Source organism: Diospyros lotus, chromosome 12 (genome assembly GCF_014633365.1).
Source record: "Diospyros lotus cultivar Yz01 chromosome 12, ASM1463336v1, whole genome shotgun sequence".
Taxonomy (NCBI): domain Eukaryota; kingdom Viridiplantae; phylum Streptophyta; class Magnoliopsida; order Ericales; family Ebenaceae; genus Diospyros; species Diospyros lotus.
Window position 1 is genome coordinate 4,644,669 of NC_068349.1, and position 18,799 is coordinate 4,663,467.

General features: G+C 35.7%; 3 protein-coding genes across 4 annotated transcripts in view; 1 reads left to right on the plus strand and 2 right to left on the minus strand.

Moving 5' to 3' along the window:
- Positions 1-739: 739 nt before the first annotated feature.
- Positions 740-8,218, plus strand: LOC127814078 (uncharacterized). Of its 2 annotated transcripts, XM_052355315.1 has the most exons (10): positions 740-871; positions 1,011-1,093; positions 1,415-1,479; positions 2,005-2,137; positions 2,348-3,144; positions 4,036-4,209; positions 4,320-4,436; positions 5,403-5,582; positions 5,704-5,750; positions 7,695-8,218. In XM_052355315.1, the coding sequence occupies exons 3-10, from the start codon at positions 1,432-1,434 to the stop codon at positions 8,005-8,007; spliced, it is 1,809 nt and encodes a 602-aa protein (XP_052211275.1). In that variant the 5' UTR covers positions 740-871; positions 1,011-1,093; positions 1,415-1,431; the 3' UTR covers positions 8,008-8,218. The 2 variants fall into 2 exon arrangements, with proteins under 2 accessions (XP_052211275.1, XP_052211276.1); XM_052355316.1 differs by lacking the exons at positions 740-871; positions 1,011-1,093 and adding an exon at positions 1,197-1,218.
- Positions 8,219-8,870: 652 nt separating this feature from the next.
- Positions 8,871-9,302, minus strand: LOC127814081 (small polypeptide DEVIL 14). The gene has a single exon (XM_052355318.1). It carries the CDS (start codon positions 9,222-9,224, stop codon positions 9,087-9,089), a length of 138 nt encoding a protein of 45 aa, XP_052211278.1. The 5' UTR covers positions 9,225-9,302; the 3' UTR covers positions 8,871-9,086.
- A 7,718-nt stretch (positions 9,303-17,020) lies between these two features.
- LOC127786791 (protein HUA2-LIKE 2-like) overlaps positions 17,021-18,799 on the minus strand; it is a 35,253-nt gene continuing 33,474 nt past the window's right edge. The window contains exons 16-17 of the mRNA XM_052314449.1: positions 17,284-17,451; positions 17,021-17,166 (exon numbers count right to left, since the gene is read on the minus strand). Of these exons, the coding sequence (XP_052170409.1) occupies positions 17,134-17,166; positions 17,284-17,451 (201 nt within the window). The 3' untranslated portion in view covers positions 17,021-17,133. The remainder of the gene's footprint in view (positions 17,167-17,283; positions 17,452-18,799) is intronic.

The following is an 18,799-nucleotide window of genomic DNA, read 5'->3' on the forward strand; positions in this document are numbered from 1 at the left end:
AGGTGGTAGCCTTGATGAACCAAAGGTCATGAGATATATGATCAAGTGAATATTAATTATTTTAATTTTAATGATATTATATAATTAGGTAGTATTTATTAAAATAAATAAAATAATGTTGATATATTTTTTAAAATAAAATATAGAATGTTTAAAATAAGAATAAGAGGAATTTTAAAATTTTAATCAAATTATTTATTAAATTTTTTGAAATGTATTGAAAGATATATTCGTTATTTTTTTCTTATTTATAAGATTAAGATAAATTTATCCAATGGAGAAAAAGATAAATTTATTTAAAAAAATTTATATAAAAAGTTATATAATTTATTTAGTTTTCAAATAAATTTCACGAATGGAATGAAAAGTATTTTTATTTAATTTTTTTAATTTATATTTTATTAATAAATGCAACTGTAATAAAAAATTAAAAGTTTTAAATATAAAATTAATAAATTTTAAAATTTATTATAAAATTAATATAACATAAAACATAAAATATCGATATTAAAAACGTTTGTGTTTAAATAATATATATTCTTTAATTTTATGTTTTTTATTTTTTGAAACTGCGCTGGCCCATATGATCGCGCAAGCAGGTGACCTGGGAGGGGACATGGGAAAACCCGCCAATCATAAACTGCCACGGGGCCTATAACGGTTTCATACAAGTTATTGACGGAAATGCCCTCGCACGGAAGTCTAAATGACATGAACTACCCAATTACTTAGCCCCTCGGGTCTCCTCATTCTCACCGACTTGTAATTACACCAGACCCAAATTACGCGTCACCGTGTTCCTATCTGTCTCTCTCCCTCTCTCTCTCTCTCTCCCCCCGGTTAGAGACTGAGAGCCATAAGTCGTTTAAAGGTCAGCAATAATTTTCTCTAATCGATCGATCTCATTTAGGGTTTTTGTTTGTTCCCTTCCCGAGTCGGATATGTACAGTGAATACTGATCTCGAATAATGTGCGATTTTGCTTTCTTCTTCATCATCATCGCTGAGCAGAGGATTTGAAAGGTCATTTTGTGTCTCTCGACTTCTTCTTTCTTCTTCATCTTCCAATCGAGAAAGCGGAAATCTCCAGTCGGGTGAGTACGATTCTACTAATTGACTTAGTTGCAACTGAGAGTTGTCTCGTCTGCTTTCTTCAACTGCCTTCGTCGCCGACGAGACGGAGGGCTGGGGCTAGGGTTATCACAAAAAGAAACTGAAGGTTTTCAATTCTTGTTGGTTGATCATAATTGATTGTAAAGTAAACCTTTTGTTGTTGATTTTTTTCCCTACATTCGTCGTTACAGACTTTATTGCGCTGTTTTTGCCTTCATATTTTCGTTAATTAACCTACTACTGTTGGTAGACTGTCGCGGTAAAATGGATTTCTAAGTTGGCTTAGTGCTCGTTCTTTGCAGGTTTGAGAACTACAGAGATGGGTTTCAATTCAGTATATCGTGTGTTGCAGGATGTCTTCCCACAGGTTATGTTCAAGTGCCGTGTCGCTGAAGTATTTTTGGTTCTTAACTACCTAATTTGCATCTTTGTATCTTTATTAGTTTATATGATTAATCTTTGTGTTTAGTATGGATGGTCTATGATGCTGAGTTTTTGGGTTTTGGCACTTCAAAAAAAAAAAAAAAAAAAAAAAAAACAATAACTGTGGGAATATGTTGATGAAGTGTAGTTTATAGTTGAGGATCTCCAGCTTGGAGTTTCTATAAGGTGCTAATGGATGTTTGTTGAGGAAATTTTGGATTGAATAATTAGAATTAAAGTGATAATTGTTTTCCGCAGCTAGTAATAGTAATGATTGAGATGAATTAAGCAATTCAACAATCTTTTTAAGTTCTATCTGTTCTTGATGAGATAAAAACATTTTACATATTCTTTTTAAATAATGATTCTTGAAGCCTATAGAATCTCCCTCATCCCCAGGAATGATGTGAATAAAATTCATTTCCTTTACATTCTATTTATTGGTGCTAGTTTTTGAATATTTGAACAGGTTGATACTCGCATGCTGAGGGCTGTTGCTATAGAGAACCCAAAAGATGCCGATGCTGCTGTAGAGGTTGTCCTAGTGGAGGTTATTCCTTATTTGTCTGGAGGATCTGCAGTTTCTGGTTCCTTTGACGATAGTGAGTTATGATGTATACTCCAGAAATTAATTATTCTTATTCAAATAAGTGTCAGGGCATATTGAAATCAAAACTTTGAAAAGTCATTGAACATATGGGCATATGTGTGTGTTTGTGTGTATAACAAGAACTTGTTTGTTAGGAAGTCAAATATATTGTCCTCTAGCTTTTATAACTAATGTAGTTGACATGATTTATGAATCTCATTAGCTGTGGAAGATGCATCTGACCCTGCTCCTAAGGTGGATATAAGCTTGACTGATCAGATGGTTGAAACACCAAATGGCTCTTCATCTTGTGATGCAAATGGTGATGGTGATAAAGTATCCAAATATACTGGAAAAGATGAATTGGTTTCACTAGGGAAGCAAGAAGAAATAAATGTCAACATTGTCCATGATGTGATCTACCGTGACACATTGATCTCCGAGGTACATAAAGATACTGCAGACAATGGTGTTGATGATCAAGTACATATGAAAAATGAAGGTGGCGAATTTATGTCAGTAATGCAAGATTTGAGCAGTGTCAGAGTTGGGTTAGATCAGGGTTCCCATGTTTCATCACCTGTATCAAAACCTGGCTGTACCAATGAGATCATGAGTAGTAATCTGCTGGTTGGCCAGGAAAATTTTGATGGGCATTCTTCTTGTGACTGTAATATTGTTAACTACGGAGAAAGCCTTCATGCACAACCCCCTTTAGATGATAATCAATTGGATAAAGAGAAATCTGTGGTTCAGGTGGCTTCATTACCTGTTCAAGAATGCAACCCTGATATTCCAGAAGGCTGCCTTCAATTGGCAGCTGAGCATGCTGTAAACAGTGATTGGGAGAAACTTGAGCCAGACGGCACAACCAATGTTGCTTCCAAGGAAAACATGGATACCAGGGACACGGTTCAATTTGAGGATGAAAATCCTTCGAACACCATAGTTACTCGATCTGGGCAGATTTGTAGAATTGATTTGCTTGAGGATATTATTGAAGATGCAAGAAGTAACAAGGTATTATCAGCATTGAACATGCTAGTTTTCTAATTTATTTTCATACTTGAAATTCGGAGATAGGCTTCTAGCAATGCAAGTTCCGCCTGTGTGCGCACGCGTGTATGAGTGAGCATGTGCGCTTTGCATGTGAGGTGTGTGTGGGTGTGCGTGTGCGCGTGCGCTTGCATGTGATCTGGCTTCAGTGCAATTTCCTGTTTCATTCATCAGAATAGAGAAACATATTGTATTCTCTATTTTCAGAGTTGGGAGTCATTTGGACGGAATTAAAACTCTTTTTTTTCCTTTTATTCTTTTTTTGGTTGGGTGGGTGGGGGAGGGGGGGGGTTAATTAATACTTTATAGCTATTAGCTTTAAGTGATTTCTTTTGGCATCTGTTCTCACTGGATCTTATCCACTTGTATGTTATCATCTACTTTTAGAGGCTGTTACTTTGATTTAAAGTGGTATCTTAAAAGTTGAAGTATTGGAGAATATCATTCAATGTTGGAATATAGATATAGGTTACCCTTATTGGTTTAATCCATGCGTTTATTTTTTAATTCATGAAACCATGAGCCAGACTTATCCCTCAGAAAGTTTCTGTATTTGGTTGGCAAAGCCTTTTTTGCATTTGCATTTATAAGTAATCTTTTGCAATATTTAGTTATTCTGTTCCTTATTTGTATTGCGGCAGCCTATGAAAATTTTTGCAATGTTACTTTTGCTAAATTGCATCACTGGTTGGTTTTGGTCTTTTGGTGGTTTCAGACCTAATCCAACTCCATTCACTAGTTTGTTAACACAAGAAAGAAAACCTCCACTGAGAGATAAAACAGGGGTTTTACTTTCTAGAAAATATATCCTCTCTGAGGTGTACAAGTTGATCCTAATTGTTGAGTATTGTGCAGAAAACATTGTTCTTAGCAATGGAATCTGTTATCAGCTTGATGAGAGAAGTGGAGCTCCAGGAGAAGGCTGCCGAACAAGCCAGAGAGGAAGCTGTTAGGGGGGGCCTGGACATTCTCACAAAGGTGGAAGATCTCAAAGCAATGCTGCAACATGCAAAGGAAGCAAATGACATGGTTTGTAGATTGATAATAAAATACAATTTATAGCTTGATTATTTCAGATATGGCTATCCTTTAACTAATTGGGATGGAAATATGACCTATGACCTTTTTCCTTGTTGCAGCATGCGGGAGAAGTATATGGAGAGAAGGCCATTCTTGCAACTGAAGCGAGGGAACTTCAATCTCGCTTGCTTAGCTTGTCAGATGAAAGAGATAAATCTCTTGCAATTCTTGATGAGGTTACTTTTGTTTTTACTTCATGATAGTTTCTTCCTCCCGTTTATAATTTTAGTTTCAGGAAACTTCACACTAATTCATTTTTACATTTTAGGAGTAATTACTTTTTGACCATTTAATTTTATAGGAAAGCATAAAACATCTATGTATTTTAAATCTAAACATAACCCACTTATACTTTAGGCTGTAGTGTAAAATAAGAGGTTGTTTACTTGTGGAAAACAACCCCAGTTTTTCAGAAAATTACGCCATGGGAAATGAAAAATTAGAAAACTTGTTCGAATACAAAATTTTTCCAAATAGAAAATGAAGATTTGTAAAACCTGGTTTTCAAAATTTAATTAAACTTGGAAAACTCCTAAAAATAGTTGTATAAGTTTTCCTTACTAATTTGGAGATTTGCACAACACTGTTCTCATCTAAATTTTTCCCAAATCATCTCCATCTCTTTCTCTAATACAAGTTAAACAAAAGAAAAACATCTGTCTCTTGAACATATGTTCTGATTTTCTAGATTTGAAAATTTAGTTTTCTATACTTTTAATATTTGAATGCATTTTTCAAATTTTCTATAGAAAATGAAAACTAGAGATTTTATATAAAATTGGCGATGGAGAACTGGAAGTCTGGAAATAATTTTTCACAACTAAACAGCCCCTAACATTCCATGGTGAATTTGGTAAAAAAGGGGCGTTCCCTTTGCATGAGGCACTCTGCTTTGCAAGGGTTGGTTGTAGAAATGCTTTTCTTTTCTCAGGTGCTTTTTCATGTTAAAACTCTTTCTGAAAGGGTTAAGCCATGATGATGTGAATCATGCTTGAAAACTCCTCTGAATATGACTATTCTTTCGGGATATATTCATCTGGTGATCTATACAGCTCAGGAACTCGTGGTTTGGTCTGAATTGATGTTCTATTGAGGACCATGTGCATGATGGTATTTTAAAATTTCATACTTCTTTCTTGAAGATGCGTCAAACTCTTGAGGAAAGAATGGATGCAGCAGAAAAAGACAGGAGAACAGCAGAGCAAGAGAGGATGGAAAAGGAAGAGTCAGCAAGAAAAGCACTTGCTGAGCAGGAACTCATCATGGAGAAGGTGGTTCAGGAGTCAAAGATGTTGAAGGAAGAAGCAGAGGAGAACTCCAAGGTAGCGAGTCATTGTGCATGCTAGCGTTGAAGCATGAATGATACAATTGCTAATTTAGGTCAATTAAAAGAAGAAGAAATTATTCTAATTCAGGACTTGATCTTTCATTTCTGTGTTGCAGTTACAGGAGTTCCTGATAGACCGTGGTCGGGTTGTTGATGTATTGCAGTAAGTTTCATTCCGTATGATATATTATAGTTTGGTAGCATCTACTATGGCTTTTGACTCCATTCCTCTTTATCATAATTGATGCATCCAGCCACATGAAAACAATAGATGAGGGACTCCTGTAAAACTAAGAATTTTAGCATGCAAAACAGCATCTTTTTACTGATGGTCTGATTACTAGGTTTTGAATGTTTTGTGCTGTCACCATTTATTCTTATTTATGACGATTTTTGTTCCTTCAAATAACTAACATATTGTATGTATTGGTGGTATTTTCCCATAACATACAAGGGCTAGCCGTACTCAATACACTTCTCCATGCGTCTATCCATCAAGCTATTTTCTACCAAATCCTAGCGATGCCAGCTTTTTTTATTGCAGTCCAACATCTTTCTTTTTTTATTTTTTTCCCTGCCATGCAAAACCGTAAGTGTTTAGTTTCAAATTGGCACTCTTTCTTTGTGGTGCCTTTTCTGTAGTTCTTTTTTCTCTCTCCATTTGTTTATCAAAAGCTTAGGGCATTTGACACAACTTCCAGTTTTTTGTTTTGGTTTTTACGTTAGGTGTTTGTTTTCAGCCCCCAAAAGTAAAAACTTTGACATGGCCCAAAAAAGTAAAAAACTTTGACATGTTTTGATGACTTTGCCCCCCCCCCCCCCCCCCCCATCTTTTACCCTCTTCTCTTAATCGTCTGTGGAGTTGTCTCCAGACTCAATATGACCCTGTAGGAGTCACCCCCATGTTGTTGAATCGCCAACATCAGACCACTCCCAGAGGGAGTTGCCGAGAGTTCAGCTGACTCCATTCAGTGGCAAAGGTTTACTGGTCGAGGGGTAAGGAGGGGAAGAAAATAAAATCACATTGGAAAGGTGGAATTTCCTTTATGTTGTTTCTAGAACAACAGCAATCACAAAATGTTTCAAATGTAATATTTGGGTTTTTTTTTTTTAAATTGAACATTTAAGAATTGAAAACTTTTTGTTGGTTCGAACTCAAACATTTTTTTTTCTAATTTTTGAAATGTTCTCAAAATCTTTCAAAAATTTTATTGGAAACAAACAGGATTTTGAAATAACAAAACTGTTTGTTAATGAAAACAAAAAATGGAAGCCATACCAGATGGGCCCTTAATGTTTTGAGTTTGGAGGATAGTTATGGCCACAAATACTATATACTGGAATTTTGCCATGTTGATATTGAAATAACAAAACTTATTTAGAACGCGATTCTTTATTTTTTGGAAAGTTTGACATTGTCTCTGGGAACTAACATGAAATTGTCAGTTGTTAAATCTACAATAGGGCTGGATTTCATAATTATTAATTACTATTACTATTAAAGGTAAAAATGGAAAATTTTGTGTATAATAATGATGGTCTTTTATTCATCTTTATCATGTTCATGTAAGCTCAAATAACTATCACCAAAAAGCAGATTGGAAGAGACTAAGTGGTACTTCTTATTGGGTGCATATTGTGGTGCACTGATTGTAGGTATTGTTTTTTCTTTAAATTGTAATCAATGGTTCATTCATTTAATTACTGTATAGAGTTGATTGGTTCACATTCAATGATACAATACAATTGATGTGACATGTTCATGACGAGACTATCGGATGTTAATCCAATAATGTTATTTGGACTATTATTGTAATTCATGTGAACTGTTGTTAGAATGGACATGTTTTTGAACTGACATTGAACCTTGAATCAAGTTGATATATTTTATTAGCATTGGCATTAGAAAGTCTGACATTACTATTCTCTAGTGAGGCCCATAGATCTGTTAGGGAATAATGCTTCTCATGGCCCCTATTTTGGCAACTATTGTGTTATTTGTGCTTTGCACAATGTTTGTTTGCTTGCCCGTGTCCACAGTGACCTGTTTGTACTTCTTCTTTCTCTTTCAAAAATCTGACTCTGGAATGTGATTCTTTTACTGCAGAGGAGAGATATCTGTTATTTGTCAAGACGTGAAGTTGCTGAAAGAGAAGTTTGATGGGCGAGTACCCCTTAGCAAATCCCTTTCCTCCAGTCAGACGAGCTGTATCTTAGCTTCTTCAAGCTCATCCTTCAAGAGCACGGCACTTGATCAGGTTCCTGACCGAACTGACTTATCTGATTCCTCAAGGACGACGACCCCAGGACCCTCTGCTGATGACGAGCTTTTCTCAGGAGAGGAGAGAGCAGGAAATAATCTTGGGGCACTAGTGGAAGATGGGTGGGAACTATTTGATAATCGCGAGGATTACGCGTGAATTTGTTAAAATTGTGGATCCAGAGCTCCCAAATGTTTGGTTTTTGAAATAGTCGTGCTTTGGCTAAATAAGTTTTGGATTGCTGCCGCCAACCTGCTTTTGCTAAATAGATACTCTTTACCATTCTGTAGTTTAGCTATCAAATTCCTTATGTACAGTAGTATCTATAGTCTACATTTGCTTCTGCTTTGCTAAGTTATCTTCTTTACAACTTTCCGGGGAACTAAATATCGTTTTATGCTATAAGTGAGGGCTAAACAAATAAATATTGTTCATGTATTAGTTGCCTTGATAGCCTGACTCCTGCAAATTCAGATTCACGTTTCAAGCACCGAGAGACACAACAATGGCGTCAAATGTTGTCATGGTTGGCACTTGGCAGTGAGGCCTTCTGTTGTATGTTCTTTTAAATAAAAAGCTTTTATTCAGCTTCATTCTGGGGTGGGTTTGGAACTTTGGATGACGTGGTCGGTTAAAAATGCAAGCAGCTCACATGAGGCCCCATTGAACTGTATCTGTTACAGTAAAAGCAGGATTTGGGTCTCCATTTTGGAATTTTATGCTCTTTAACACCGGAACATGTACTTACAGCAATTCATCCAATAGGACAAGCTAACAAGTAGGATCTGGACGTGAATTGGAAACTTCTCTTCACCCGCCCCGTGACTATAACTAGTATTTGGAGAACTTCAATTCAAGCATTGGATTGATTCTATTCTCCTTTTTACAAGAAAAATGAGTTATTGGCAAGGCAACTTGGGTGATTTGTGGAATATGGTTGTTGGGCAGAGCCTCGAGTTTGGATTTGGGTCTCTAAGCAGCTGTTTCTGCTAACATTCAACCACACAATTTCACACACCAAGTAGCAAAAAATCAATCCAAAGAACCGTATATTATCAGCAATGTATCTTCTGTACATTTCACATCTGAGCCTTTACAAACACAAGCCAAAAACACTACTACTTACAATTACTATACAAAAGCCATCGATCTCCCTGGCCATCCTATGTTCTAAATCCTTTTCAAGTGTCAAACCTCAAACTCGGTTTCTTCACCGAGACTGGCGGATTGCCGACCGATCAGTCGTGCCAGCAGAGAAGCAGGACAGTGCACCTCCATATGATGTAGAGCCTGGCCTTTTGCTCCCTGATTTGCTTCGGACACCGGTGCCATGGCCGGAGCTTTGATCCCCTGAAAGAGAAGGAGTTAGTAGCCATTGATTTGGGAAGAGATGGGAGGCTTTGGTGGGTGAGTTGCGAAGAAGTGTTTTTTGTGAAGTTGGTTTTGGGCTTGGATGCGTATATATATGGGGAAAAGGAAGATTTATGAAGAAGGAACATGTGGTGAGTGATGAATGTTGGGGCAGGGACAAGGCAGAGGTAATAGCTTTGTCTGGTTGACAACCCCTCCATGAAGAAGACTTGTCATTAATTCCTCCCTGTGGAGGGCCTCCCTGCCCCCTGTTGTATAACCCTTTCTACATGACATGCATGCACACACGTCTCTTTCTTATCCTCATAAATGTACAACCACCCCAATATACATCATACAATCAGTATTGGTGTATCATCATATCCTATCATTTTAATTTGTATCATTGGTTATATATAATGATGCGGTATGTTAAATATTAGATTCACATATTCAGGTAGACTCGAAAATTGAATCAAATTAATATGGTTGGATGGATTGTATAGACTATGCCCAACTCAATTGAACTGATAAAAAGTCACTTTCCTCTAAAATTATATTTTATTATAACTTTTGAGTAAAAATAAGAACAACAATAACTAAGTCACGGGTGGCCACCGGCACACGAGGTCACGGACATGGGTCTTCGACCAATATTAACTCAACTTGACTGGATTGCTTGATTTAGTCAGTTGCCCATAGATTATAAGGGGAAGTCCGGGTCTCTGCTAAATACTTACGTATAAAGGGTTTCCTAATTCTTATGTTAAAAAAAAAAAAAAAAGGGCACGGATCTTGGACCCAGATTAATCCGATCCAGTTGGATTGCCCGATTTAGTCAGTTGTCCATAGGTTATAAGGGAAAATTCGAGTCTCTGCCAAAAGCTTATTGTTGGTTTTGTGTTTCTTAATGAGGTCCAAGGCTGTGATAATTTTTTGGATGGGGTTTATCTTCATAGGCTTCGGCTTAGGATTGAAGAACCCAAGTCTATCACCACTTTTAGATAGCCCATATTAAAAGTCGGACCACAAGCTCTATTCCCACTTTGGAGGTGAAATGGGCCTCAGCCCATTTGCTCAAGTGGGAGAAGCCCACTGTTCTAAGCCCAAAAGCTCTCTTGTCCCTTAGCCCATAAGCCCACATATAAAAGGTCTTTTGTGTGGCCCTTTCTCTTGGTGTTTTCCCTTTCTCGGCAGAACCCTAACTTCTCTCTCTAGTCTTCCTTCCTTGGTCGATTGAGATCTCTCTCCTTCCATATCCAACCGATCGTGATTGGGTCTTCTTGCCTTTGTGGGTTGGTATTTACTTCATTTCCTTCGGTTGCCTTTCTTTGTGTGTGCGATAGGCAATCTGTCGATGCTGATTGCAACCTCTACATATTTGAGACCTAGGTCTCTTTTACGGGTAAGCTTTCTCTCTTAGCTTTGTGCTTCCTACCCTCCGTCTTTATGACCGATCTACCTTCTGTGGTAATCTACTGTGTGTGGCTTTGATCGTTTGGGTGAGAGAGGGTTTCATTGAGTTCGGTCGAGAGTTGTTGGGGTTTTCTAGGCTTATGGTTTGACGCTTCATTTTAGCTTGTGGTTCCTATTCGTTGGCGTTACCAAAGTAGTGAACAGTTCTTTTAGATCTAAACCTTGGAGCAGTCTTTGTGACTACCATTGTTGTCGAAATATGGAGTTTTTCTTTCTATTCTTAGTTTTCGTTAAATCTGGTTCGGTTTGATTGCACTACCTCTTTGTTTTGTAATTGGTTTTCCGCAACACTTACGTATCAAGGTTCCTTAATTCTTACGTTAAAAAAAAAAAAAAAAAACTAAGTCAAAAAAGTAAAAAGGAACACAAAAGGTAGAGTTTCTTCTTTTTTTTTCTCAGTCATTTTATGACTCTCATAACCTCTATTTATAAGGTTACAAAATCCTAGAGTTACAAAAAAATTTCATAGCAAAATAAATAAGAATTAGTTCTAAAAATTATAACTTAAGGAAATATGAAGGGATTATGAACATCTGCATTTTAATTTCATAACACTCCCCCTTAGATGTCCATTTTACAAGAAATATGCTTCATTATAACCTTACTAAGAAAAACTCTGTGGGAAAAAAACCTAATGAAGGGAAAAAAGTACATCATTCTGTGTTTCAGAAAATTGGCTCATTAAAATTCTTGGTAAAAAAATTCAGTGAGATAAAACCTTAGTCAAGGAAAAAAAGTATAGTATGCTTTACTCCTCCTGTTGCAAACATTATTTAAGATCTCTGAGTCGATGCATTCCAATTCCAATGTTATATATCAACTTTTCAAACATTGCAGTAGGTAATGCCTTGGTAAACAGATTTGCTAGCTTATCAATTTAACACCATTCTTTTGCAGATCACGCGTGAAAAAAAAACCTTGGTGAAATATGTTTTGTTCAGTCCCTTTTAGATATTCTCCTTTTAATTGAGCTATGCACGCAGCATTGTCTTTATACAATGATGTTGGAGCACCTTTCTTGAAAGGTAGTCCACATGTCTCCTGGATACTTAAAAGAGTTATCGATCTTAACCAGACACATTCTCTATTTGTCTCATGAATTGCTAGTATTTCTACATGATTTGGTGAAGTAACGGCTATTATTTGTTTTATAGATTGTTGTGATATAGTCGTATCCCAATATGTGAATAAATTGCCTGTTTGCAATCAAGGTTTATGTGGATCAGATAAATATCTTGTATCTGTATAATCAATTAGTTGAAGTCTAGACTTGTTTGGATAAAACAAAACCCGTATCTATTGTGCATTGAAGATATCTAAATATATGCTTAATTCCATTTCAATGTCTCCATGTTGGTGAAGAACTCTATCTTGCTAAGAAATTCCCAAAAAAATGCTATATTAGGTCATGTATTATTAGTGTGCTTATTGCACTTAGATATGGTACTTCAAGACCAAAAAGTTATACATTAGTATGGTTATTGCACTTAGATATGGTACTTCAAGACCAAATAATTCCTCATATCCTCTTGAGATCGAAAAGAATCCTTATTCACATCAAGTGACCGAACAACCATTGGGCTACTCAATGGATAAGCTTTATCCACTTAGAATTATTTTAGGACTTTTTCTATATAATTCGATCGATGAATGTGAATTTCATTTGCTAAATACTCAATTTGTAAGCCAAGACAAAATTTTGTTCTTTCAAAGGTCTGTCATCTCAAATTCTCTTTTTAAGTAATTTATTGTTATGAGTATTTTTCGCATCACTTCTTATGGGCTGAACACGACCCAACAGACCGACTCAATCGCTAGAAGTCCAAAGCCGAACTCGTCAGAACAAGATCACACCTCACTGAGGCCCGAACTCAGACCGCGGAACCAAATGAGCTCCCAGCGATGCTTCCAACTTGTTGGCCTAACTGTTCAGTTCGCACAACAATATTGCTACTAAATAACCGGAAGCAAGGATCCAACTACTTTAAACCAGATCTCTAGTAATATGGAGCCCACTCTCGATTTTATAGAATTGATAAGGACATCTTGTCTCCCTAATGTCATCCTTCTACTTTTGAATTTTATGCAATTGAAAATACCCCCCACTATAAATAGAGTTCCGAAACTATTGTAAAATGGAGGACAACTGTAATAATATACTGTTACTCTGTCGAAATACCCAAAGAGTAGTCATGGAGTATGCATAATTTTGGCCGAACCACATAAAAACTTTCCGTGTACGTTCTATTTTGTTTTTCCTTCTTGTATTTTGGCTCATTTTCTCATTACGGACCTACGAATCACAATCGACTAATTCTAAACGTCTTTTAAAAGTTTTTTGGACTCCCAATAATATTCAAGTCATCAACATATTCAACAATTATAACAAACTTAAATTACAATTTCTTTATAAAAACACATGGATAAATTAGATCATTCTTAATACTTTTTTTTTTTTAACAAATATTCATTGAGGCGATTATACTATCTACCTTCAGATTGTTTTAATTTATGCAAGCATCTTTATAATTTTATTAAATAGACTTCTCGGGAATTTGAATCAAATGCTTCAAACACGTTGAATCATTTAGAGATGTTCATATATCAAGCGATCCATATAAATAGATTGTAACTAAATCCATTAAATACATTTTAAGATAATTTTATAAACTCAATTTAATTGAGTTGTATTGGTTCGATCTTATTTAAAGAAGAGGTGGGTGGGGTCAATTCAAAGAAAGGTGCGATCCCCGGTGGTCCTGGCAATGCCGGCCACCTATGATTGCCGGAAGTGACAAAGCGGTTACTACTACCTACATACGAGTCATTCATTCACCACCTTCCTGAATCCGTAATTCTTCTTTCCATCACCTGCCCTTCTGCATTTGGCCGGCACCGAGTTGTCGCATTCAGTGGCAGCTTCAATTGTTTCCCCGTTGTGTCGACAGGGCGGGTCGCCTGATAGCCACAGATCATGACACGCAGCTTCTCCGGTCGCCGTCGGCGGAGCCAAAAGATTCTGCCGGGATGGGGCCATTACTTCACGTGCTAATCCATGTCTAGTTCTTGTAGCAAGCAGCTCTTAAAGAGCTATTAATGGCGGCCTTATCTAATTGCCGGGGGATAAGGTTTTGAAGTGATATAACGTGACAATGCCCAGCTAATGTAAAGCCAAATTTGGACGGATTATGTATTATTAAGGGGAATGAAAATGCCCAGCTAATGTAAGGCAAATTTGGACGGATTATACAGTCAAGGGGATTGAATAGTTTTCAATAAATAAATAGAAAAGTGAAATAAAATTATAGCAATGGCACTGCTGTTGTTGGCCGGATAGAGCAAAAATTCGGTTTATCTAAACTAATTGAATCGAACTGACTGACTTGTCAATTTAGTTCGATTAATTTTTTTCAAAAATTCAATTTTTGATTTGATTTTTTGATTAGAAGAATTGAACTAATCGAACTGACTAAACTTTAAAATGATGATATTTTGATATTTATAAAATGACATCGTTTTATTAGATTTTGTGTGTTTTCTATCGATTATTTTAATTTTTTTTTTTTTTTGTATTTTTTGATCTAATCGATTGAGTTCAATTTATACAATTTGGGTTCAATTTTTTTGATTATCGATTAAATTGATTTTTCAACTTAATCAGTGGATTTGATTTGATTTGATTTTACTCCTTAGTATAGTTTAATCAATTAGTAAATTTTACTTCGATTCAAACTGATTATTTACACATCTTTAACCACTCATTATGTCAAATAAAATTATGTATACCCCACCAGGTGCTTCTTTAGTTTTTTTTTTTTTTTTATTTTCTAGACCAAAAGATCGAATCTTCTTAATTTCAAACCTAACTCAAGTAGTGGCTCAAATTGAATATTTTTTTAGGTATAGAGAACTCTTGAGTCTAAAGATTGCTATACTAGTAGTCACATCACCTGTGCCTTTTATAAAAAATATATATATATATATGCTCATAATAAAGTCTGGTCTAATGGTTGAGTGGACATACCTTTTATGATTGTTAGGGATAAAATTTTTTAGCACTTGACCCTATCAACCTTTGGTCGATTTATCTAGTGTCTGTGACTTCTGAGTTATTTATCTGTCTTAAAAAAATAAAAAAATAAAATATATATTTAATAATTTTTGATAATTTTTTTTTTATTTTATATGGTCACTGAATATAGTTAAGATTTACCTAATATTTTTACAGAAAATAATTTCGAATAGAACTTATTTATAATTGTTAATTTGTATCATCACTGGCTGTATTCATGTTAAAATTATTAATATGGATATAAATAGTAAAGTATACAGGTTAAGATCTAGACCATAACAACCCAATTAAGCCTCACCCAACCCACCCAACTCCGTCTTGGTCCACAACCCAATCCAACTCCATCTTGATCTGATCTCGACCCATAGACCAATTTTGGCCTTGCATCAGTCCACGACAGCCATTATTATCACTGTGCTTGATGTTTTCGCGCTCATTCTCATTAATGATAAATCACATCTTCATTAATAATAACGAATATCATCTTTATAATGAGGGTCCCGTCGGTATTATGCCATAGTCGAGGAGTCCTGTTAGCGCCTAATATCCAGTCTCATCACCCTGAAACCCTCGATACAAACATCTATGTGGGAGGACCATGGGCGAACTTAGGGGGGGCAAGCACGGGCTGCAATTCCTCAAATTTAGCTTACAGATCTGGCCCATTTAAGGAGAGGAAGGCTAAAATACTGATGAATTTGGAGGTCAGCCCTCCCTTAGATCTACTCTTAGATCTGTTCCTGGGAAGGACCTCTTCTCCCTCTATATAGATCAGTTTTCTCCAAAGTCAAAATATGTTATTCTCTAACTTACATATATTCTATTAATTTACTCTTTTATTTATTTGAACGTCAGAGTACTTATAAGTATTAGTCACCCCTGGAGTCCCTTCCCTGTCGTTGCGAGCTCACATCCGACCACCCCTTTTGGGCCAGAAAGAACCAGATCAATTAATAATATCATTAACAATGTAAGTAAAATAACTATAAGATTAATTATGTTATTGTTAATGGTAGTTGTGATACTTAGCAACGAAATGAACTTAAAATCCCAGTAATTGAGGGATAAACTATATTTTTAAAAAGAATTATAAATTATATTTTTCAGGTTTTATTTTTTAAAATATAGATAATGCTAATAATAATTCTAAGGATAACGATTAAAGTGAAATAAATATATTTTATTTTTAGATAAAGTACATTTATTACACATTGTTTTAAGTTTTCAAGCAATATTATTGATAAATCGTGTTTTAAAATATTTAATCAACTAATAAGATTAAATAAAAACTACTTTATCATATGTTAACCATTACCCTTTAAATATGTAGGTTGCCAATAATTCTTTAATAATTCTCAAACCTCAATCATGTATTTCAACACAAGAGTCAAATTAACCCTTTTATTTTAAAATGATTAAATAAGTTCTTCTACTTTAAGACTCAATACCAAAAATAATTAAATCATAAAAATAATAACCCTTGAAACCCAAATGAATCAAGTCAAGCCCAGCCCACATTGAACGCTTACCACTATAGAAATTGATTCACCTTTTTGACGAAAATTATGACTCAAATTAAGCATTCTCTAGTACCAAAAAAATCATTAAAAGAAAAAAAAAAAAAAAAGCCTAAATTAAACTCTCAATCACAATCATACCTCAAAGTCATATTTACAGAGTCCTCGTAATTGCAGACGCCTATATTGAGTGAGAGAACTCTGGTAACAGAATATGTGTAATACAATTGAAGTTTTGATTTGAGTTAGATTCTAGAACCTAGAATTTGATTTAAGAGGAAACTTAACTCCATTAACAGATTATAAATAAAGTTAAAACAAGTTTTAAATGACGTGCATTTAAAAATACTAAAATGATCCTATCTAAAAAGTATGTAAATTTATTTTCCCTTTCAGTTAAGGTCAATTTGACCTCTGACCAATAGACAAAAGCTAATTTGACACTTCATTTTTATATTTATTTTTTTTGGCCCCAAAATTTTGAAACAAAAACAAGCCAATAAATGCTATTTTTGTTCTCATTTTCAAAATAATATAAGGAAAACTCAAGAGAACTGTAAGCTCTTAATTCGAGTTGTAATTGGGAACATCTTCATTCATTTTTATCTTCTAATGCATAGAAGATACTCACCAAGTACACCAGGAGTACGAATCACAACTTCAACACGAGGGCAGATTGCTACAGCAAAAAACATACAGAATGCAGAAAGATTGAAAATGGTGTTTTTTTTTTTTTTTTTGGGGGGGGGGGGGGGTGTTTGGGGGGGGAGAGCAGAAAACCTTCACACATTTAAGCAAATAGACAAATCCTAGCTATCTACAGATTTATCTGGATCGGATCATCTCACAAGAAAACAACATAGCAGCCCCTTACACCTCTCCCAATGCTTTTTGAATGTCTTTCTGCATGAGAAAGAAATTGAAGAAGCAAAGCCAGAAATCATATGGTGAATAACAGATGGGAGGCAAGAACATGAAATACGGGGATGCAAGAAAGAGGGAGCGGAGGAAAGAACCCACCTCAATGGCTAGTGGAGACGTTGTAGGGGCATAACGACGGATGACATGGCCTTCCTTTTCAACTAAAAACTTGGTAAAGTTCCATTTGATCCTGGATCCAAGAAACCCTCCTTTATTTGCTTTGAGGAATTTGTAGACAGGTGCTGTGTCTGGGCCATTAACACGTACCTAAACAACCAAAGTGGTCAACTACCTGATTACATAACGCAAAATAATCTTAAGACAACAGAACACTGAATAATGAGTCAAATGCAATGCAAGCACAGTGGTGAAATACACTCTGGAATCTCATAGGAAAGTTGCTCCTTGGTGCGCTATAAAGGTAACTTTTCCGGGTTAGTATGCTCATACAGAGAGAAAGCACTCAGAAAACGCCGAAGTACAACAAAGCAATTGATTGTTTGGATACTGAAGTTAACTGGTGGACAAACAGGATGTTGTTCGCCATAAAATATGGTCATCAGCATGGCCGTAGAAACTAAAGGTTTTCACTCACTACTTAAAGCCAATTATATATGACCTTGTTAGCGTGAAGCTGGAAAGGAAATTAGCCAGGTACTGTTGCGTCTTATTGTCATAGGCATCTAAATAGACTGGTTTAACACCTCTGTGAGCTACGTAGGGTGCTCAGCATTTGCAATGCCCGGATACCTAGCACCTAGAGGGAAAACGTTAGATTGCCATTGGTGTAAAAATACAACTACTTCTACTTCCTTTTAAAATGCCCTCAAGTGTCTACTTTCTACATAAATAAATTGAAATGCCCTCCAGTGTCTACTTTCTTTTTAAAATAAACTTGTTTACATAAATCAATTTTCACAATGTATAGTGTCTTATCTTATGAGCAAGCATTGTTGCAACTGTAATGTTACTCCTTTGTGACTGAAAGGTCACGGATTTGAGCAATGAAAAAAAGCCTTCTTACAAAATAAGAGTAATGCTACATACAAAACCACCCCTCCCCCAACCCTAGCAAAGTAACAAGTCTCGTGCAAAGTGGTGTTCCTTAAGAGTGCCCACCCTAGATGACTAAAATACTTGCACTACAACCTTTACATATAATTTCTTTTGTGGATCTTAATAATCTCAATTTTAGCAATTCAATTTTTCATCAACAAGAAAGTGCATCACTAGAGATGCTTGGTAACCTTCGTTTAAGATGTGCAGCATAGATACCAACTCTGCTTCAACACAGCAAACTTTTTTTAGATCAGAAAGTTGATCCCTGCAAGCTCTGAACAACCAAGTTGCAAATATTGCACTTCAATGTTTCTTCAACAAGAAAATGCATCATTAGAGATGCGTAGTAACCTTCACTTGACATATGTGATGCAGCATAGATATGACATTGCTTCAACATAGGAAAAGAAATGGGAAGTTACTTTCTTAGAATAGAAACCAAAATAAATTTTCCAGTATTTCAGAACAACATGAGTACACAATGGCCCAACGCAAGTGGCTGTCATGTACCTAGGGTTTACCTAGGGTTTTGATAGGGAATTGGAAGAAATCGAGG

Bases quoted from the DNA above. Each gene is read 5' to 3' on its own strand.
- LOC127814081 (XM_052355318.1), bottom strand. From the start codon at position 9,224: ATGGCTACTAACTCCTTCTCTTTCAGGGGATCAAAGCTCCGGCCATGG.
- LOC127814078 (XM_052355315.1), top strand. From the start codon at position 1,432: ATGGGTTTCAATTCAGTATATCGTGTGTTGCAGGATGTCTTCCCACAG. The intron at 1,480-2,004 runs GTTATGTTCAAG...ATATTTGAACAG, and splicing joins TGCAGGATGTCTTCCCACAG to GTTGATACTCGCATGCTGAG. The intron at 3,145-4,035 runs GTATTATCAGCA...AGTATTGTGCAG, and splicing joins AAGATGCAAGAAGTAACAAG to AAAACATTGTTCTTAGCAAT.